Source organism: Pelophylax lessonae, assembly GCF_965119305.1.
Source record: "Pelophylax lessonae genome assembly, chromosome: 8".
NCBI lineage: Eukaryota > Metazoa > Chordata > Amphibia > Anura > Ranidae > Pelophylax > Pelophylax lessonae.
Window position 1 is genome coordinate 239486216 of NC_138775.1, and position 24093 is coordinate 239510308.

The following is a 24093-nucleotide window of genomic DNA, read 5'->3' on the forward strand; positions in this document are numbered from 1 at the left end:
ACTGATACCGATCCGGAGCTACACACAAAACAAGCGGGTGCAGTACAGAGCAAAGCTGCTGCTTCATGTGTACGGCTCCTCCATTCACAGGCGGAGTGCATCTGATATCACTCCGCCTGTGAGCCGGACCTATACAGGAAGTAGCGGCTCCCATCCCATACTACTACTGCACCAAGTAAGGGATGGCTGAGCCGTTACCAAGCAAAAACCGGATCGGCCATTGTATTGGTCAATGTTACCGATCCCCCGATCCATCTAAGATGGCCATATCGGCGCCGATATCCGATCCGAATATCGGATCGGTGCATCCCTACTCTTCAGCCATCCTCTCATACTGGAACACCTTTTCATTTCTCACCATGCCATCGAGTTCCCTTTGCACCTTTTCCTCACTGATGATACCCAGGATGATCTGCACCTCCTGGGTCGACCAAGCTTCCCTGCGCACATTTGTATTGCTTCCGTAAACATTATAAATGGCGCCCGCGGAAGAGACGATACTCTGTCAACCAATCCACGTTCTGCAGAGTGTAGCTCCACCCTGTTGGTACCACAACGAAAGGGTCCCAAAAAAGTGGTACGGTACAGTTCGGAAGTAGGGTACCATTCCCAACTTTTGATAATGGAAACGGCAAAAATTGCCTACCGAACCGTACTGCTCAGTGGAAACGAGGCATTTGTGTCCTGGATTGAGACACAGAGGAATATATGCTTTGTTTATATTTTATGTCGGAGGTTTGCAACCATTTTAGTGACACATGACGCATGGTGACATGTGGTGCCTACCGTACACACAAACTATTTTTTGACTGACTGCAAAATATAACAATTCTTAGAACGTCTGTGGCCAATTCAAGTGTTTCGCAGCATAGCATCCACGCCATTCTCTTGGACTTTTTGAAGCCTAAACACAATCTTGTATTCATTTTTAAAGCAGTTTTAATAGAAGCCCGGTGTCATGGCAGTGATGAAAGTGTGTTTACCCAGCGTCACTATAAGTGCACAGGCAGTGCATCCAGAACTACAGAACCCCCCCCCCCCCCCCCCTTCACTGTCAGTGCTGTGCATAAAGAAAGCACAGGGAGCCCAACACCAATTAGCATTACCCAGTCAGGAGACGAGCGACGCTCCCATTAATAATTCAATCTAACATCTCTGTAACCTCTCTCCCTCCCTATATAACTTCACTGCCTTCTGTAAAAGGTCTGGAAATGTCTGGAGACGCTGCAGCTGCAGAACACTTCAATCTAATCCCGCATTGCCCAAGGATGGGAAAATACATTGTCTGCTTTGAATAAGACTGATTATGTTCCTTCAGCACTCAGTGCAGGCGGTGTGAATGGAAATGACATTCCCCGTGTAGACGGTGCGATCTGCTGACACGCACATTAGGCCTCATTCACACAGGCAGCACAGAGCGCTATCCAGTGGACCCGCAGGGAGAGGAATACAGGCCAGGCCATTGCAGACCTCCTGAAAATGTCAACTGCCTGGCTGTCATCTGCTAAAAACCATCCACCAATAAAAAGGAGGGCCAGACCAAATGCATATTTTTAGCTTTGATCACTCTATTACAGCCGGTTCACACTGAGGCGATCCGACTTCGAGGGGCGACCTGTGAAGTCGCAGTGCACAGCGTGCGGCGCGACTTGCAGGGACTTCACATAATGGAAGTCTATGCAAGTCGCTCCCAGGTCGCCCCGAAGTAGTACAGGACCCTTTTTCTAAGTCGGAGCGACTTGTGTCGCTCCTATTAGAACGGGTCCTGTACTACTCAATGGCGGGCGACCGACTGCGACTTGTCAGGCTGACAAGTCGCCTGACAAGTCGCGCTAGTCTGAATGGGGTCTTAGTGTCACTGGTTCCCAAAGAGTGTCAAAAGTGTCAGTTAGGTGTCATATTTGTCAGCGATTTTGACTGGACTTGAAGCAATGCCTATGTCTATGGACCTCAAAATGCATTAAAATCGGCCCAAAGTAGTGCAGGGACTACTATGAAGTAGTTGCAACATGAAGTCGTACAGATATGAACGGTACTCATTGGAAATCATGGAGTACGACTTATCAAGCGACTTTGCAGTCCCAAGTCACAGGACAAGTCGCACAAGTGTGAAAGGGGCCTTTAATCCGAACTGTATGTACACAAGTTCCCCCTTCCCATGTTTTAATGAAGATGAGGAGAGAGGGATGTCTTCTGTAGTCCAAAGAAGAAACAAGCCTAATGTGACAAAGCTACTACTGCATAGATACAGAAAAGCGCACTGTCACTTTAAGAGTGCGTTCACACCAGAAGCCATGTGCGTCAAATCCTGAATTTTCAGGCGCCCAGGAGACACAGGTGCAAAATCTATGACAGGCAGAAATGGGTTGCTTGCACACTGCTCCGCGGTAAAAACGCATATGCATTTCTGCCGTGGTTTTGCTACGTTCCCAGCGGGTTTTATGGTTGCCAGACATCAGCATGCTCCTGTGAAACCAGGATATGGGACTCAAATACAATGCACCAAAAATGAAACCACATGTGTTTTCTGATGCTTTTTCCATTTATTTCAATAGGGAGGTACGTATTGGTGCGTTGTTTTAACATGCACCAAGCAAGACTTTTAAAAATGCAACTTAAACCCAACTGACCAATGTGAAGAGTTCCATAGGATAACTACTTCCCATCCCTAGGACGTCTTCGGGTTGAACTGGTTATACCGGGATGATGGCTGCACCCACAGAGCCTGCATTTCCCAGGCTTTGCCGGCCAATCGCTGAGCGATGCAACTGGTGCTGATGGCTGCACGGAACAGAGACAGAGGAACTGACGTTGTTCTGCTCCCTTTGTGACCCCAAAAAAGGAAGCGACGAGTAGGTTGTCACTTTCAAACTCTGTGTTTAAAAGCAGCCGGTCAGACTTATCTGTATCTGATTGGCGGCATTGGAGGCCAGAGGAGAGATTTGGGGTCTGATAGACCTTAGATCTCTCCATAAAGAGGACCTGTCAAGGCCCATGCTGTCACAAGGGATGTTGTTTATAACTTGTGATAGCAATAAAGTTAATCCCAAAAAAAAAAAAAAAAAAAAAAAAAACGAATCCCCCCCAAAAAAATAAATAAAAAGTGTAAAAAAAAAAAAAAAAAAAAAAGAAGGTTTGTATAAAATAAAAAAAAATTTTATCAGTGCGAACGCATGTGTACATAAACCGTGATCGCGCCGCACATGCGAAGTATTGTCCCAAACATCAGAACAAGAGCAATAACTTTAGAACCAAACCTCCTGTGTAACTTTAAACTGGTAACCTGTGAAGGCATTTAAAGCATCGCTTATGGAGAATTTTAGGCAACAAAGTTTGCCGCCATTCCATGGTCAGACGCAATTTTAAAGCGTGACACGTCATGTTATGCTGAGTAAATAGATACTGAACCTTTCACATTAACCACTTCAATACTGGGCACTTTCACCCCCTTCCTGCCCAGGCCAATTTTCCCCTTTTAGCGCTGTTGCATTTTGAATGACAATTGCGCGGTCATGCAACACTGTACCTACACCAAATTTATGTAATTTTCCCCCCCACAAATAGAGCTTTCTTTTGGTGGCATCTGATCACCTCTGGGTTTTTTCCTTTTTGCTAAATAAAAAAAAGACCGAAAAGCTTGAAAAAAAAAAAAAAAGTTTTTGTTTATGTTATACAATTTTGTAAATAAATACGTTTTTTCCTGCACTGATGAGCACTGATGAGACTGCACTGACAGGCACTGATGAGGAGGCACTGATAGGCGGCACTGATATGCAGCATTGGTGGGCACTGATAGGCGACACTGCTGGGCACTGATAGGCGGCATTGATGGGCACTGATAGGCGGCACTGATGGGCACTGATAGGCACTGGTGGGCGACACTGATAGATGGCAATGATGGGCACTTGTGGGCAGCACTGATGGGGAGGGCAATGGGGGGGGCCCTGAGCCCTGATTGCCATCCCTGGTGGCCATAGTGGGCATCCCTGGGGTCATGAGTGGGCATCCCTGGTGGTTCTAGTGGCACCCCCCCCCCCCGAGGGTCTGCACTGGTAATCAATGATCTGATTACCAGTGCCGACCCCCCCTGTCAGGGGAGCCGCCGATCGGCGCTCCTTTACTCATGCCTGTCAGGCACGAACTAAGGAAAGCAGATCAACGGCTCTTCCTGTTTACTATGTGACCAGCTGTGATTGGACACGGCTGGTCACAAGGTAAAGAGCCTACGTCAGTAGGCTCTTTACCGAGATCGGAGATGCAGGGTGTCAGGCTGACACCTCGCATCACCGATCGCCGGGGTGCGCGCAGAGCTGTATTATCCTGCCGCCGTCATAGGACGTCCGGTCAGGATAATACAACCACATTCCCGATGTCAATCAGCTATAGGGCGGGCGGAAAGTGATTAAAAAAAAAAAAAAATTAATTAAATAGTGCGTTTTTCTTTTTTTATAATCCATTGTGTATTTTTTAATCATTCAAAAGTGTATTTCCCCCCCCCCCCCAAAAAAATTGCGTTTGAAAAACGTCTGCGCAAATACCGTGCGATATAAAAAATTGTAACACCCATAATTTTATTATATGGAGCCTCTGCTAAAAAAAAAAATATATACATGATGTTTGATGGTTCTAAGTAATTTTTTTTTTTTGCGCTAGAAAAGTCGATTTTTACACGTAGGAGTGAAGTGTCAGAATTGGCCCCGGGTATGAAGTGGTTAAAGGGATGCATTTTTCATGCTTTTTTCTTCTGATAATTATGGAAAAAGTGACTAGTGTGAAAGGGATGCGCATACGTGGCAGCTGGGTGGTACTTTTGTTCAGGGCCATGCGTGTTCCTGGATGTAGATTTACTTTTTATTAGTTAACAGTGGAAGAGTTTCATTACTACCATTAGTCTGGACTTTTTTTTTTCTTGAAGAGTCTCACACCTATTGCTGCACTATTTTATATATGAAGTACTTGTATTAGTTGTCAGTGAAATGGTCTCATTACCATTGTAATATATACATCTAAAAATACTTTTGTTGGAGCAGTCTCACTACTATTGCTGCATTTTTGCACATTTATATTGTTTGAGGCTCGGTTCACATATATGTGGTGCAGGAAATGCAGCGAATCCTGAATTTTTGGGTAGAGGATCTTGACTGGCCTGTACAGAGTTCTGACCTCAACCCAATAGAACACCTTTGGGATGAATTAGAGCGTTGACTGTGAGCCAGGCCTTCTCTCCAACATCAGTGCCCGACCTCACAAATGCGCTTCTGGAAGAATGGTCAAACAATCCCATAGACACACTCCTAAACCTTGTGGACAGTCTTCCCAGAAGAGTTGAAGCTGTTATAGCTGCAAAGGGTGGGCCAACTCAATATTGAACCCTACGGACCAAGACTAGGATGCCATTAAAGTTCATGTGTGTGTAAAGGCAGGAGTCCCAATACTTTTGGTAATATAGTGTATATGTGGCTGCAGTTTGCAGTCTGGAGTCCAGCGCGTTTCTTTCTGTCGGCTTAAGCCCTGTACACACGTACCGATTGTCGGCCGTAAATATTCGGCCGACGACCGATTGGCTGATTGTAGGCTTGTTAGTATGATGCTTCCGACAGCGCATTTTCGGCCGAACAGAATCTGTCGTGCAGGCATTAAAATGTTTGTTGGCCGACACCAGAACGGCCGATTGTTCGCCAGTCAGTACAGAATTCGGCCGACAATCAGCAGATTTTCAAGACTGGGCATGCTCAGAGAAGAAAAAACACACGGAAAGTTAACCATTACATGACATCACTTCTGCCGTCGGCTGTTGTTGGCGGACAAAATTCGTGTGCAGTCTTTTGCACTTTTCAACCGACAGGACAGCACCAGACAAAAGATGGACGATCGGTCGGCCGACGATCGGTACGTGTGTACGAGGCATTAGGTGTCCTTGAATTTGCACCTGGACCAGACCCAAAAACACACCATGGCTGCCTGCACATGTGAACTGACTATTGGAAGCGGTTCACAGTCACTTGTTATGCGTATTGGATGCGATTATGTGACTCGAGCCGCATTGTCAAAGGTTATTTGGACAAGCTGAAAATGGAAGCTGATTGGCTACCGTGCACAGCTGTGCCAGTTCTAATAAATCCCCCCCTCATGTCTGGAATGCAGGTGGTCATATGTCCCTGAACGCCTAGGGCCCTATATGCCCGGCATACACGAGGTCTGGTACGTAAAACCTGTTCCGATGAATAGAACATTAAAGGTCATTATTTTAGAAACCCCCGATTTCCTGACAACCAGGAAGTGACAACCTCCATATCACTTTGGTTACATATGTGGAAGCATTACAGAGAAATGTGTCACAGGGGGGAGGGGGAGGGGGGGTGTGACATAAGCAATGCCTAGACAGCATGACAAAGCATCACACGTATTATTTCCTCCAGACACTGCGGTGCGCATCTATACAACCGACAGAGGCTGCGAATCTGCGATCTTCAAGGTTTATGTATCAGATCTTCCCCCCAAACCCCCCATATACACAACAGCAGCCATGATGCCACACACACACACAATACACCAGGACCAGTGTGGAGCAGCTAAGGAAGACTGGCAATGGTTAATCCAGGCCACACCTCCTAGTACACAGGGTCAGGGGTGTGCGCACCCTCCCTGCTTTCCTACTGGTCACTTCCCTGACATGTGACTACATCTGATGCTAAGCCGCAGCCAATGGATTGTAGGGGAGAATGTTCATTCATAAAGAGCGGCTGCATGCAGTGCCTCTGATATAAACACTGATAGACGATGGAGGAGGAAAGGTGGATCAGGGAGGAGATTGGACACTGACAGGTGCTAGGAAAAAGGTGCAGACAGCATTCCACAGGTGTCAGAACAGAGAATGCATGCTGCAATCAATACTACACATCACATCCCCACTGATAGCAAACACAGCGCTACACAATGACAGCCGAGACCACACAAAGATCCATTACAATACACAGCCTGCTGGAGCTTCACTGCTACAAGTTCCAGTGATACAGACATTGCTGCGTTATACAATACCCCCCCCCCCCCATATATATATAATATATGCATAATAAACACACCATTATATACATTGTATGCATCAGAACCACATTATATACATTGTATTTATCATGAGCACCAGAATATATACACTGTATGCATCATAAACACACCATTATATACAATGTGTGCATCAGGATCACCAGAATATATACACTGTATTCATTATGATCACCAGATTATCTACATTGTATGCATAATGAGCACCACATTATATACATTTTAAACACCAGATTATATACACTGTATACATCATGATCCCCAGATTATATACACTGCATGCATCATGATCACCAGATTATATATATTGTATGCATCATGAATACCAGATTATATACACTGTATGCATCATGGGCACCAGATTATACAGAGCAGGAAGAGTATGTTAGTATTCTACAATATAAATCAGCATGTGTTATACAAAGAACACTATACAGTATATAAAGTTCAGGTCACATTCTAAATAATTGCAGTATAAGGTCTCATTCTCCAGCGCACACCCGTGCAAGGTCTGCGTTTGCCCGCACCGTGTTCTGTGCATCTCCATGCAGTCAGTCCCATTCATGTCAACTGGGACACAGCCGCTGCTCCCAACTGGACAGCCATGCACATGCGCGGCCCCAAACACAGACCGTGTGGGGCAGATTTACTAAAACTGAAGAGTGCAAAATCTGGTGCAGCGCTACATAGAAACCAATCAGCTTCCAGGTTTTTATTGTCAAAGGTTAAAGTGTTACTAAACCCAGGAACCTGCATTTACTATATCTGCTCTCCCACAGTACACAGAACATGGCAATATATATATATTTTTTTTTTTTTTAGTAAATATAAACTTCTAAATACATTTTCACATCAGCAGTATATAGCACTCCTATGACTTCCATCAGTGTCAGGTTAAAGCATGTAGGAGGAGTTTTCATTCTACTCTGACTCTTCTATGAGTCTGCAGGGCCTCTGACCCTCTGTCTGGACAGTGCTGATTGGCCAATTTAAAAAAAAAAAAAAAAAAAACACTCGCAATACACACTGAACTGAGCATGTGCAGAGTGACGCCAAAGGCTTGGTACTATCAGGAGATGGAATAGGGACAGTGGAAGATCAGAGAAGACAGGATCAAAACAGCCTGTTTACACAATGCGCAGGATTAACCCCTTAGGTACCTTGAACCGGCCCTTAAAAGGTGAAGAGAAGAAAAATGTACCATAACACATCAATGGATTGTTTAGGTTTGACCCCTTATTACATAGTTTTGGTAAATCTAAAGGAGATTGTACGATGGTGATTATACTACAAAGGCCCCTTTTACACTTGTACGACTTAAAAGTTGCGTGATTTTACCGCGATTTTGACTGGACTTGTAGCAATGCCTATGTCTATTGACCTCAAAACGCATCAAAGTCGGACCAAAGTAGTGCAGGGACTACTTTGAAGTCACACAGATATGAATGGTACTCATTGGAAATCACGGAGTACAACTTGTCATGTGACTTTACAATCCCAAATCGCAGGACAAGCCACACGAGTGTGAAAAGGGCCAAAAGGGCCAAAAGGATCATTTACAATAGTGTGTTGTGGCAATGACTCCTTAAGGCCCCTTTCACAGTTGCACAACTTGTCATGCGACTTTGGACATCAGGAGTTGTACTACAAGTCGTTTCCCATGTTTTCCAATGATACCCATTCATGTATGCGCAACTTAAAGTTGTAGCAACTTCAAAGCAGTTCATGCACAACTTTGGTCTGACTTTCATGCAACTTAAGGGTCATAGACTTCAATGTTAACCCTCAGAAGTTGCATGAAAGTCATACCCCTGAATGTTCTACAATGTATCCAAGTTGCACCCAACCAAAATTGCATCAAAGTTGCACAACTTTGGAGTCATACAAGTGTGAAAGGGGCCTTAATGTGCACTGCGACAATGTATGGAAACACGTCTATGTGCTTGGAAATAACATCTCTAAAATTTGCCCCTTTTTACCTAATGAAACCACCAAGCTACTCATTCACTCCCTTGTTATCTCTCTCCTTGACTATTGCAACTTCCTTCTGACAGGCCTACCACTCCATAGATTATCCCCTCTTCAGTTTATCATGAATGATGCTGTCAGGATTATCTACCTTACCAACCGTAGAGTGTCTGCCACCCTCTCCGCCAATCCCTTCACTGGCTTCCGATCGCCCAGCGCATCAAATTCAAAATACTAACAACATACAAAGCCATTCACATCTCTGCCACCAATCTCGTCTCCAAATATCACCCAACCCATCCTCTCTGCTCCTCTAAAGACCTCCTGCTCTCTAGCTCTCTTTTCTCCTCCTCCCATGCTCATCTCCAGGACTTCTCCAGAGCCTCTCCTATCCTCTGGAACTCGCTACCCTATCTGTCTGGCTGTCTCCTACTCTGGCTGCCTTCAGGCAATCCCTGAAAACTTATCTCTTCAAGGAAGCACATCATGTCTCCAAATAATCTTTTATCACTTCCATCAGCTCACCACCCTCCCAGTTACAACCTCTTGTACCACTCGCCCCACCGTATTAGATTGCAAGCTCTTCTGAACGGGGCCCTATAAACCCTCTTGTATTTTATACTGTCTCCCTGTTATACTGTAAAGCGCTGCATAACCTGTAGGCACTATATAAATCTGGAGGAAGGAAGAAGCAGTGTCATTCATGGTGAATGTAATCCCCAACACACAGTACAGTAGAGTACAAGGTATGACACCACAATATACATACTGTGTGTTGCAGTGCACTGTGTTTTGAAAAGAAGCATCCTGTGTGTTTTTCATCCGTCGTGGTGCATTAGCAGCCTATTTGTAATGAATGGGCTGCCTAAATGTAACGCACCACAATGGATCAATTTAGGGTTCCTCTTCATAGGCTTGCTGCAATTGGCAGTTTTCCCATCACAGTATTCAGTGACAGGGCCCAGTCATATCTACGCCTTTTAACGCACATTGACAAACGTACCCAGGTTAGCCATTGGTTTACATATGTAGCACCCTCCTAGATAGGTGCTAGGTTCAAAGCATCGTTATGCTCCATTCTGCTTATCAGGCTAGCCTGATCTGTTAGTTATGCCTGCTACATGTGTCCAGGTGTGATTCACTTGGTCTAAGGGAGTGTCCCCACTGTATTCAATAGGGGAGCCTGTTGGACAGTGAAAGAAACCTGGCTGGCCAGTGGCAAATGGGCTTTTGTGGGAGGACCCCACTGCAGTGCATCCTGGGATTGACCATAAAAGCCAAGGGCACATGTGACCTGGGTGTCTTTGGTGGGAAGCAGAGCAGTGTTAATTTTGGCAGCAAATTTCAATTTAGTTTTAGTCTTAGGCTGGCCATACACCATACAATTTTCTTATTCAATTTCCTTTAGATTTACCTTCAACTATGTAGTGCAAGGGCCTGCCCGATTGCATACAAATTGAAAGTGTTCAGGTTTGAACTTATATTATATGGTTTTGGTAAATCTAAAGGAAAGTTGAACAAGAAAATTGTATAGTGTATGGCCAGCCTTAGTCTTAGGACTAAAATGGCATTTTAGTTTTAGTCCTATTTTAGTCTTCTGCAAGTGTTTTAGTTTTAGTCGTATTTAGTCGACTAAAACTCCAGTATATTTTAGTCGACTAAAACGCCCTACATTTTAGTCGACTAAAACTCATTTTAGTCATCTATAATCAAATGGGTGTAGTTCAATTGTAATTTGTAATGCATTATTTAAGCATTTCTCTACAATTTCCAAACTCATTATATACTACTGCTGGTCATGGAGTGAAAAATCGAATATGTTATTATTTATGCTTTGAGCATGCACCAGTGTTAATTTTTGGCAGCAAATTTTGATTTAGTTTTAGTTATAGTCTTTTGACTAAAATGCCATTTTAGTTTTAGTCGTATTTTAGTCTTAAGACTAAAATGCCATTTTAGTTTTAGTCATCTGAATTGTGTTAGTTGACGAAAACGTTTTAGTCAGTTTTAGTCGACGAAATTAACACTGAAGCAGAGTCCCAGGAGGAGGGTGACGGCTGTCTCTCTCCTCCTGCAGCCTGAGGAAAGTGGTCATGGGCAGTCGGCCTGGTGAGCCAGGTGTGGAGCTGAACCTTGAGAGTCCTGGAAAGCCGACGGTGGAGCTGCTGGCAGAAGTCAACTGGGAAAAACAGTGTCCGCGAGTACCTGGGGGCTTGCCAAGTGGTCTGCCCAGGAAGGGGGGACCACTCCAGTAGGTCAGAGGACAGAAGGTCAGCTCACACAGTAAGCAAGAGTAAAGGGGTGCTGAGTAGAACCCTGAAGAGTAATTCACTATACAGTTCATTTATCCAGTACTTCACTACAGTGGCAAGGTGAAGCAGTGGCCTTGCCACACTCAATATAGCTAGAAGTCCTTACGTTGTGCATAGTTTATTCAGTTGAAGTATCCCACTCATCCCTTCTCCCATCCCAAGTTTTACAATAAAAACAACAAAAACCAAATCCCCTGGACATTTTACTGACTGAGCCAAGGACTTAAAGTAATAAGGATTTACAAGTCATTGCTATGGGTAACCCACTTTCAGCAGCTCCCATGGGAGTAGTGCTACACATAGTACTAGTTCACACCCGTCTGGAAGGATGTTGACCGTTTATTGATGCATTGGCAGGCATTATCAATAACAGTGACAGCACATACAAAAGGCGTGTTGAGAACACATACAATGCAGAAAATATAAAACCAGCCAAACGGTTCTACAGATCTGTGTACATAGAAGTGACTTTTCCCCGTGTTCAGATATCTTACCACCTCATCCCTTTAAACCAGAACACACATTAATTACACAGGTTCTGGGGCTGATTAAGGTGCTAATTAAACTCACTTGGTGCCTTATGTGCATTATATCAGCCTCAGAACCTGTGTTATTAATATGTGTCCTGGATTAAAGGGATGAGGTGACAACCCTACTTACTGGATCTACACAGGCTGCTACTGCTGTCCTCCTGAAAATGCCAATTCCTCAGGCTCCCTTTAGCCTCAATACTTTAGGAATCACTGACTCAGAACAAGCATGCATCTAGTGAAGTCAGAGGGGTTGATTTACTAAAACTGGAGAGTGCAAAATCTGGTGTAGCTGTGCATGGTAGCAGCTTCAACCTGTTCAATTATGCCTCGTACAAGCGATCAGATAATCGGATCAGATAATCGGAAGCGACTTATCGTTCACATTTTGTTGCATGATACTAGAATCAACTCAACAATGCGTACAAAAACTTATGATTTTTTTCGTACGATTCTGGAAAAGCTTCCTGGTTGCGTAGCTATGTATCGGATAGTGCAAAAAACAAAAATGGCAGCCAGGCTTTTTCGTGATTCTGATCATGCGTGGTCTTTGTCTATCGATTTTTAGCAGACGCACGCTGTACTGATTAGACAATTGCAGTTCGCTAGGCTATCGTACGACAAAAGTTTTTGTGTTTGTCCCTTCGGATTTTGTTGGACGAAATGTCGTGATCAGCTTTTGAACGCTGTGTACTAATGATCAAATTATCATGCAATCAATTCAAAAGCGATTTTTTTCATGTGATTATCCGATCGTGTGTACGAGGCATAAGACTGAGAAAAAAACTGGAAGCTGATTGGTCTCTGTGCACAGCTGTACCACATTTTGCGCTCTCCAGTTTTAGTAGATCAGCTACAGAGCCTTTGATCAGAATACTTGGTGCAAATCAGTAAATCAAAGTACCGAAATCTTTTTGATCTGTATAACAGCCAGGTAACTAGCATCTTCAAAAGGCAGCAGCAGCCTAGGTATTTTCAGTACAGGTCCTCCTTAGAACCCATTCCTATCATTTGAAAGCACATCACTGCATGCACACAGCTCAGCCATTGTTGGGTGCTAGATAACATCTGTGAGATGCATTGACGTGCGTTCTGTTTTTGTATGCATCGCCGCACATTATAGGGCCTATCGATAACAATAGCGAATATGATATTTGATAGCACACACCAGTCACTAGGTAACTTTATCTGTACAAACACCGTCCAGCACTGACACCCACATCCATTGTATTCTCTATGTGTGCTTTGAACACATTGGAGGAGATTTACTAAAACTGGCAGACGCAGAATCTGGTGCAGCTGTGAATAATAATCAATTATCTTCTAACTTTAGCTTGTTTAATTAAAGAGGTTGTAATTGTAAACCCAATACACCCAGTGAAGCGACTGGCCTGGGGTGATACACAGATGAAACAAATCCTCCTACATAAGTTGTATCAGTCTATGCTGCCTTCTCTTCATCTGTTTAAAGTGCTGAATTTATAAAGGTTGTCTGAGAGTTCAGAACAAAGGGGGCGGAGAGCTGAAGTTACACTCTGCAGAGCTCAGTGAGGAGAGTTCTGAGAGCTGATTGGAAGGAAGGGACACACCCCCTTCACACAGCTCACAGGAACAGAGCTGAGCCTGTCATTCAGCTGGAGATCCCACCCCTGTCACCATTTTTCTCTTGGTGTCAGAAAAACTTGTCAGAAGTAATTTATGCTGATAGCAGCAGAGGAATTACCGTATATACTCGACTATAAGCCGACTTTTTCAGCATGTTTTTTTATGCTAAAAAGCCCCCCCCTCGGCTTACACTCGAGTCACAGTCTCACTTACCTTTTAAAAATGGCGCTGCCCGGTGCCAACACGTCACCGCGCATGCACCGTCTGCCCAGGAATAGCCGAACGTGTACGGGCTTTCCCGAGCATCGGCGGCACATGCGCGGTGATGTGTCGGCGCCATTTTTAAAATGTAAGGTGCCTCAACGACAGGTAAGTGAGACTCCTGCGCAGTCCCTGCATTTCCTCATGCAGTGCTGCGGGCATGGTACAGGACATTCTCATGCATCTCCCGTACCATGCCCGCAGCCCCTGTTTTGTGTCTCGTGGTGGTCCAGTAGCTGCTGCATTTCCCACCCTAGGCTTATACTCGAGTCAATACGTTTTCCCACTTTTTTGTGGTAAAATTAGGTGCCTCGGCTTATACTCAAGTATATACGGTAGGCAGCAGACAGAAATTACACTAATGCCTCGTACACACGCATCGATTATTGGCCGGGAATTTTTGGCCAATGTCCGATCGGCCGATTTTCGGCTTGTTAGTATGATGCTTCTGACAACCGACTCCAACTTTTCGGCCGAAAAAAATCTGGTGTGCAGGCTATAAAATATTTGTTGGCCGTCAACAGAACGGCCGATTTTCCGTCAGTCAGTACAGATTTCGGCAGACAAAAATCTGATGAGCAAGACTGGGCATGCTCAGAGAAGAAAAAACACACGGAAAGTAATGCCCCGTACACACGTGCAGATTATCTGAAGACTTTTGTCTGCAGACTTACCAAAACCATATAATATGAGGTCAAACCTAAACACTTTCAATTTGTATGCAATCCGGCAGGCCCTTGCACTACATAGAAAAGGTAAATCTGAAGACAAAAGTCTTCAGATAATCTGCATGTGTGTACGGGGCATAAACCAGCACATGACATCACTTCTGAAGTTGGTTTTTGTTGGCCGAGAAAATTCCTGTGCAGTCTAGGCACATTCCAACCAACAAAACACCACTCTGGACAAAAGTCGGACGATCGGTCGGCCGATAATCGTTGCGTGTGTACGAGGCATTACACTCCTAATTGAGAGAAGTACACACTATAGAGATAGGCTTTGTTCATATTTAATGTCTGTGGTTTATAACCACTTTAAGTTTTGACAATAAAACCAGGAAGGCGATTGGTTAATATGCAAAGCTTCACCAGATTCTGTGTGCACCGGTTTTAGTAAAGCCCCGTACACGCGTACCGATTGTCGGCCGCAAATATTCGGCCGCCGACCGATCGGCCGATTGTAGGCTTGTTAGTATGATGCTTCCGACAGCGCATTTTCGGCCAAACAGAATCTGTCGTGCAGGCATTAAAATATTTGTTGGCCGACACCAGAACGGCCGATTGTTCGCCAGTCAGTACAGAATTCGGCCGACAATCAGCAGATTTGCAAGACTGGGCATGCTCAGAAAAGAAAAAACACAGGGAAAGTTAACCATCACATGACATCACTTCTGCAGTCGGCTGCTGTTGGCCGACAAAATTTGTGTGCAGTCGTTTGCAGTTTTCAACAGACACGACAGCCCTGGACAAAAGACGGCCGATAGCTACGTGTGTACGGGGCTTTAATCTCCCCCACAGTCCCTATTAGCATTTTACATGGTCCCTGGTACCTTGTTAGGGAACTTGTGAGTGTATGCCGTTAAGAAGGCCATAAACAGAGAACAGCCAATCATGCAGGCAATAATGGACCACCAGAAAACGTTGAACACATGGTCTTATTGCCCAGTGTGCATGTTTATGGCCATAGAGGCAGTGAATTAAACATGCCCATTTACTTCTGGCTAATTCCAGGTGGATAGGAGATTTGCCAAAGTCAACTAACAGTCAATGTCCATCCCCCACAAGACCTGTTCTCGGAGTTTGTTCTACATTTCCAGGTGGCTGAAGACATGATACCGGCCAGAACGGTCAATGATAATTTTAGTGTCCAATCTCACTCAGCATTTCATTTAGAATTCTGTTTATGGAAGTGATGAACTATTTCAGATCTGACCATAAAGGCCCGTACACACGTACCGATCGTCGGCATACAAACGTCGGTGGAAGAAGGATCTGCCGATTGTACGCGTGTTAGTATGGTGCCTCCGACAGATGTCTGCGCACAATCCGCGGACAAAAGTCTTTCTTGCAAACATGAAAATTTTTGTCTGCGGACACCAGAACGGACGATTGTTCGCCTGTCAGTACAGAATTCGGCCGACAGACCGCAGATTTGCAAGACTGGGCATGCTCAGAAAATAGAAAACACAGGGAAAGTTAACCATTACATGACATCACTTCTGCAGTCGGCGGACAAAATTCTTGTGCTGTCCTTGTGCTGTCTTTGCACTTTTCAGCAGACACCGACATCCCGGGGAGAAAAGAGGAACATTTGTAAGCCGACCATCGGTACGTGTGTACGGGGCTTGAGTAGCTCTTATGTACCATGTTATAGAAAACCTTGCCGTTCTCATAATCTCTGCCTGAGAAAAAGAAGCTGACCACAACAACTCTTCCATGGACACAAACCTCAATATCCCGAGCATTGCATATGTATGGACAACTGACAAACAAATCATTCCAATTTCTGCCTCCGAAGAGATGATGCCACAGCTATGGTCTCCAACCAGCAGAACAGTAAAAAGCAGAGATAACAGCAATGCCCCCCCAGAACCCGCACTCACGGCAGCCCTCCTCATCACTGTTATCGGAGCAATCATCGTCCTCATCACATCTCCACAGGCTGGGGATACAGCGTTGGTTTTTACATTGGAACTGGTTCTCCTCGCAGTCGGAGGGGGAAAGCGCTGGGGAGAGAGCCAAGCAGTGAGTGGGCCGGTGGCAGGAAGGTGTTTTATGTGATGAGGCCAGGAGTGAGATGGGTACTACTTGGGATGATGAGATGTTTAGGTATCATGATGTGATTTACTAAAGACTGACAGTATGTAGATGATGGGACTGGAGATAAATCAGGATATCCTAGAGTTGGGGATCCCTTCAGGATGCATCACTAGCAGGAGGTGCAGATTCCCCTATATAGATCTTCAGATATCACTAGAGGGATCACCAGAGGAGGAAGGAGGTCCGGATTCCCTTTATAGATCTTTAGTGATCACCAGCAGGAAGAAGAAGGTCCTGATTTGCCTATATAGATCTATAGTTCTTCTAAACAGCAGGAGGAAGAACGTCCGGATTCCCCTATATAGATCTTTAGTTATCACTAGAGGGATCACCAGCAGAAGTAAGGAGGTCCTGCTCTTCCTATATAGATCTTTAGTGATCACTAGAGGGATCACCAGCTGGAAGAAGGTCCTGATTTGCCTATATAGATCTATAGTTCTAACCAGCAGGAGGAAGAAGGTTCTGATGCCCCTATATAGATCTTTAGTTATCACTAGAGGGATCATCAGCAGAAGTAAGGAGGTCCTGATCTTCCTATATAGATCTTTAGTGATCACTAGAGGGATCATCAGCAGAAGTAAGGAGGTCCTGATCTTCCTATATAGATCTTTAGTGATCACTATAGGGATCACCAGCAGGAAGAAGACGGTCCTGATTTGCCTATATAGATCTATAGTTCTTCTAACCAGCAGGAAGAAGGTTCTGATTTGCCTATATAGATCTTTAGTGATCACTAGAGGGATCACCAGCAGAAGTAATTAGGTCCTGATCTTCCTATATAGATCTTTAGTGATCACTAGAGGGATCACCAGCAGGAGGGAGGAGGTCCTGATCTTCCTATATAGATCTTTAGTGATCACTAGAGGGATCACCAGCAGGAAGAAGGTTCTGATTTGCCTATATAGATCTATAGTTCTAACCAGCAGGAGGAAGAAGGTTCTGATTCCCCTATATAGATCTTTAGTTATCATTAGAGGGATCACCAGAAGAAGGTCCTGATTCCCCTATATAGATCTTTAGTTATCACTAGAGGGATCATCAGCAGAAGTAATGAGGTCCTGCTCTTCCTATATAGATCTTTAGTGATCACTAGAGGGATCACCAGAAGGAGGAAGAAGGTCCTGATTCCCCTATATAGATCTTTAGTGATCACTAGAGGGATCACCAGAAGAAGGAAGAAGGTCCTGATTCCCCTATATAGATCTTTAGTTATCACTAGAGGGATCATCATCAGAAGTAATGAGGTCCTGATCTTCCTATATAGATCTTTAGTTATCACTAGAGGGATCACCAGAAGGAGGAAGAAGGTCCTGATTCCCCTATATAGATCTTTAGTGATCACTAGAGGGATCACCAGCAGGAGGAAGGAGGTCCTGATCTTCCTATATAGGTCTTTAGTTATCATTGAAGGGATCACCAACAGGAGAAAAGGGGTCCTGATTTAGTTAGACCTCATTTAGAATACTGTGACCAGTTTTGGAGACTTCACTTACATAAAGATATGGATAAAATAGGCAGACCTGATGAACCACGTGCTCTTTTTCTGCCAACACTCTTTTGTTTCTAAGTAGGCAGGGTTCAAAAGCAAGAAGAATGCTGGCCAGGGGATGTGGTCCAGGCTGGTGAAGATAGGCATTATCCAGCCAAGTAAAGCAAAGTGCAGAATAATGCAGAGCAAAAATACGACACGCAGGTTTATTAATGTGAAAGTGAAGTTCCATCTTTTGCTTTAACCTATCGGTGATCTATAATAAGGCTCATCTATAGGTAGTGTAAAGATCTCCTAAACATGCACAATGTAGGAGATATTTACATTAAATGCAGCCAGTGACATCACTGGTGCATGCGCTATGAAGGAACGGTCACCCTCTGCCATTCCTTCAGAGCCCTGTGCCGTGAACGGCGGCTCCCGCGTGCATGTGCAGGAGTGACGTCATTGTGGCTCTGGCCAATCACAGCACCGGAGTCTGCGAACCTGGAAGCAAGACGGGTGAAGATTGCAGCCCCTCCAACGCTGACTTCTAAGCACAGGAGGCCTTTGTTTTAAGGTAAGTTTAACATAATGTGCTAGTATGCGATGCTTACTAGCACATTATGGCTTTACCTTCCAGGTGCCCAAAAAAAAAAAAAAAATGGGCAGCAGTTTACAACCACTTTAAGGGAACGAAAAGAGCTGCTCTGGACCATAGCAACCAATCAAAATCTTACCCTTAGCTTATGTGAACTGAATCTGGTTGTTATGGGTTACCATAAACTGAATCTGGTTGTTATGGGTTACCATAAACTGAATCTGGTTGTTATGGGTTACCATAAACTGAATCTGGTTGTTATGGGTTACCATAAACTGAATCTGGTTGCTATGGGTTACTGTGAAGTGAATCAGGTTGCTATGGGTTACTGTGAAGTGAATCTGGTTGCTATGGGTTACTGTGAAGTGAATCTGGTTGCTATGGGTTACTGTGAAGTGAATCTGGTTGCTATGGGTCATTAAACTCAGCGTCGCGATCAATCGTTGCATTGCCTGACCAGATACAGCTGAAAGGCAGGCTGCATGCTTGGAGTTTGTGAGGATTACAAGTTATAGCCGGGGATCCAGAGCAAGGTTGGCAGTGAAAGTCTGACAGCCTGGAAATAACAGGATACCAGCAGCTGGTGAGATGGGCACAAGCTGGCAGTAAAAAGCCATGAAACGGGTACAGGGTGAGGGGTGATTACAGTGGAGGAGAAGAGTACGTTGGGGTGGCCAGTGTAAGAAGAAAACATTGGGGTGACTAGGGAGAGACAAATATGTGGGGGTGACTAGGGTGAGACGGATAAGTTGGGGTGACTAGGCTGAGACGGATAAGTTGGGGTGACTAGGCTGAGAAGAATACATTGGGGTGACTAGGGTGAGACGGATATGTTGGGGTGACTAGGGTGAGACGGATATGTTGGGGTGACTAGGGTGAGACGGATACATCGGGTGACTAGGGTGAGACGGATACATCGGGTGACTAGGGTGAGACGGATATGTTGGGGTGACTAGGGTGAGACGGATATGTTGGGGTGACTAGGGTGAGACGGATATGTTGGGGTGACTAGGGTGAGACGGATATGTTGGGGTGACACGGATATGTTGGGGTGACACGGGTGAGACGGATATGTTGGGGTGACATGGGTGAGACGGATATGTTGGGGTGACTAGGGTGGGAAGAATACATCGGGTGACTAGGGTGAGACGAATATATCGGGGTGAGACTGATATGTTGGGGTGACTAGGGTGGGAAGAATACATTGGGGTGACTAGGGTGAGACGGATACATCGGGTGACTAGGGTGAGACGGATACATCGGGTGACTAGGGTGAGACGGATACATCGGGTGACTAGGGTGAGACGGATATGTCGGGGTAACTCAGGTTAGACGGATATGTCGGGGTGACTAGGGTGAGACGGATATGTTGGGGTGACACATATATGTGGGGATGAGACACATATGTGGGGGTGACTAGGGTGAGACAAATATATTGGGGTGACTAGGGTGAGATGAATATATTGGGGTGACTAGGATGAGACACATATATATCGGGGTGACTAGGGTGAGATGCGTACATGCTGCACAGTTGTCCAGTATCTCCAATTTGCACAGACCCCCCCCCCCTCCTCTGCCCCCCATATCTCTATTACCGCCCCCCAGATACTATAGAGGATGTGTTGGGGCTGTGGGGTACCATCAGGAAGCCGGTGCTGTAATATTACACACACTGACACCACTGAACTCCTCCATGAAAATGCCAGCTGCCTGGCTGCCACAAAGATGAGTTGCTTTCTGTGTCAGCTGACCTGCAGGGCTGAGGGTTGGACTGGCTGCCTTCTTGTTGGGGGAAGTTGCAGTGAGCCAGGTGAAGAAGAGGATTCCTGTAGATTGCGGAGGGCTGTGTGTGATCTGGGGGTCGGTGGAAAGTGGTGATGGGGACACAGTGGGGGGAGCACAGACCTATGTTGGGGGTGTCGGTGGGGATTATCAGGCAGTGACAGGGGGGTGATGATGATGGAGGGGGGGGAGGGGGGACAGGCCAGGTGATGGGATGCAGCGCTCTGGTACTGATGTAGCCCGGCCTGGATGAGATGGAGGGCGAACCATGGACAGGACAATGAGGATGAACACCCCGAACCATACCGCCCGCTCCCCCCTCCTTCTTACCTCTGCCAGTCCGGCTCCCCAACACCAGCAGCAGAAGGAGGCCCGGGATGGCCCCGCTGCTGCAGCCGCTCCTCATGTTGCCTCCGCTGGGACCCGGGGCGCATGGAGCCGGCAGCCCGTGCACTGACTGGCAGAGCCCCGCCCACGGGGCGTGTCCAGCCAGGGGGCGGACAGATCGAGAACCTGCAGAAGCTTACACGTAAGGATTGACAGAGAGGGGCGTGGTCAGGAGGTGCACTGTGGAGAAAGGCGTGGCTCCTGTCATCCTGTGTCTGTGATCCACCCTCTAGTGGGAGGAGCACAGGAAAGGCTACTCACTATTAACCATTTCTGTCTGATAGCAGGGATAGAACGTGGCTGCAGGCTCAGCGCTTTGTTTTTAAAGGAAACTCGCACTGAGAACTACAGGAGGATGGAGGAGAGTTCAGGCTGTGTAGCTGAGTATGAATGTAGTCCTATAGTAGTGCTATCTTCTTAGTCTACATCAGGGGTCCCCCATCACAGTGTCCCAATACGTTACAGTGTCCCCATACATCAAGAGTCCCCATCACAGTGTCCTTTTACATCAGGTGTCCCCCTACATCAGGTGTCTCCATCACAATGTCCCCATACATCACAATGTTCCCATCACAGTGTCCCCATACATCATGTATCCCCATAACAGTTTCCTCATACATCCGGTGTCTCCATCACAGTGTTCCTATATATTACAGTGTCCCCATCCATCAGGTGTCCCCATCACAGTGTCCCCATCCATCAGGTGTCCCCATCACAGTGTCCCCATACATCATGTGTCCCCATCACAGTGTCCCCATACATCATGTGTCCCCATCACAATGTCCCCATACATCATGTGTCCCCATAACAGTTTCCTCATACATCCGGTGTCTCCATCACAGTGTTCCTATATATTACAGTGTCCCCATCCATCAGGTGTCCCCATCACAGTGTCCCCATCCATCAGGTGTTCCCATCACAATGTCCCCATACATCATGTGTCCCCATCACAGTGTCTCCATCAAAGTGTCCCCATACATCACAATGTCCCTATACATCAGGTATCCCCATCACAGTGTCCCCATACATCAGGTGTCTCCATCGTCCCCATACGTCACCGTTTCCCCATACATCAGGTGTCCCCATCCATCACAATGTCCCCATCATGGTGTCCCGATCACGGTGTCCCCTTACATCATGTGTCCCCATCACAGTGACCCCATACATCGGTGTCTCCATCACAGTGACCCCATACATCATGTGTCCCCATACATCACAGTGTCCCCATACATCACAATGTCCCCACCACAGTGTCCCTATACATCACAATGTCCCCATCACAGTGTCCCCATACATCATGTGTCCCCATCACAGTTTCCTCATACATCAGGTGTCTCTATCACGAGTTCCTATATATTACTGTGTCCCGATCACAGTGTCCCTATACATCAGGTGTCTCCATCACAGTGTCCCCATACATCAGGTGTCCCCATCACAGTGTCCCCATACATCACAGTGTTCCCATCACAGTGTCCCCATACATCACAGTGTTCCCATACATCAGGTGTCTCCATCACAGTGTCCACATACATCATGTGTCCCCATCACAATGTTCCCATACATCACAATGTCCCCATCCCAGTGTCCCTATACATCACAATGTTCCCATCACAGTGTCCCCATACATCACAATGTCCCCATCACAGTGTCCCCATAAATCATGTGTCCCCATCACAGTTTCCTCATACATCAGGTGTCTCCATCACAGTGTTCCTATATATTACTGTGTCCCCATCACAGTGTCCATATACATCAGGTGTCCCCATCACAGTGTCCCCATACATCAGGTGTCTACATCACAGTGTCCCCATACATCACGTGTCCCCATCACAGTGTCCCCATACATCATGTGTCTCCATCAAAGTGTCCCCATACATAACAGTGTCCCTATACATCAGGTGTCCCCATCACAGTGTCCCCATACATCAGGTGTCTCCATCGTCCCCATACGTTACCGTTTCCCCATACATCAGGTGTCCCCATCACAGTGTCCCGATCCATCACAATGTCCCTAACACGGTGTCCCCTTATATCATGTGTCCCCATACATCAGGTGTCTCCATCACAGTGACCCCATACATCAGTGTCCCCATACATCATATGTCCCCATCACAGTGTCCCCATACATCAGGTGTCTCCATCACAGTGTCCCCATACATCAGGTGTCCCCATCACAGTGTCCCCATACATCAGGTGTCTCCATCACAGTGTCCCCATCATAGTGCCCCCATACATTAGGTGTCCCCATACATCACAGTGTTCCCATACATCAGGTGTCTCCATCACAGTGTCCACATACATCATGTGTCCCATTTTACAAAGTCCCCATACATCACAATGTCCCCGTCACAGTGTCCCTATACATCACAATGTTCCTATCACAGTGTCCCCATACATCACAATGTCCCCATCACAGTGTCCCCATACATCATGTGTCCCCATCACAGTTTCCTCATACATCAGGTGTCTCCATCACAGTGTTCCTATATATTACTGTGTCCCCATCACAGTGTCCCTATACATCAGGTGTCTCCATCACAGTGTCCCCATACATCAGGTGTCCCCATACATCACAGTGTTCCCATACATCAGATGTCCCCATCACAGTGTCCCCATACATCAGGTGTCTCCATCACAGTGTCCCCATACATCAGGTGTCCCCATCACAGTGTCCCCATACATTAGGTGTCCCCATCACAGTGTCCCCATACATCACAGTGTTCCCATACATCAGGTGTCTCCATCACAGTGTCCACATACATCATGTGTCCTCATCACAATATCCCCATCACAGTGTCACCATACATCACAATGTCCCCATACATCAGGTGTCCCTATCACAATGTCCCATACATCACAATGTCCCTATCACAGTGTCCCTATACATCACAATTCCCCATCACAGTGTCCCCATACATCACAATATCCCCATCGGAGTGTCCCCATACATCAGGGTTCCCCATAACAGTGTCCCCATACATCACAGTGTCCCCATACATCAAGTGTCCCCATCCATCACAATGTCCCCATCCCAGTGTCCCCATCCATCACAATGTCCCAACCACAGTGTCCCCATACATCAGGTGTCTCCATCACAGTGTCCCCATACATGACATCATCTACTGTGCTGAGACTGAGGTGAGTTCTCAGTCTCAGTGACGGCTCTCTTCCGCCACCTGCAGGAGGTAGAAAAAACACTGCAAGTACTCCTGTCAAAGAAGAGCGGACAAACCGTCAGTGCATCCCCCAACACAGCACCCACCCTCTTTTTTCCTGGCCCTGATCATGGGCCCTCTAT

The 24093-nt window shown here is 46.0% G+C and overlaps 1 protein-coding gene across 3 annotated transcripts in view; it reads right to left on the reverse strand.

The window, feature by feature from the left end:
- LRP8 (LDL receptor related protein 8) overlaps nt 1-20871 on the reverse strand; it is a 395061-nt gene extending 374190 nt beyond the window's left edge. For 2 of the 3 annotated variants that reach the window (XM_082266024.1, XM_082266023.1), the window contains exons 1-2: nt 20739-20871; nt 16341-16463 (exon numbers count right to left, since the gene is read on the reverse strand). In XM_082266024.1, the coding sequence (XP_082122150.1) occupies nt 16341-16463; nt 20739-20814 (199 nt within the window). In that variant the 5' untranslated portion in view covers nt 20815-20871. The remainder of the gene's footprint in view (nt 1-16340; nt 16464-20738) is intronic. The other variant, XM_082266025.1, reaches the window with a different exon arrangement.
- Between the last annotated feature and the right edge of the window lie 3222 nt (nt 20872-24093).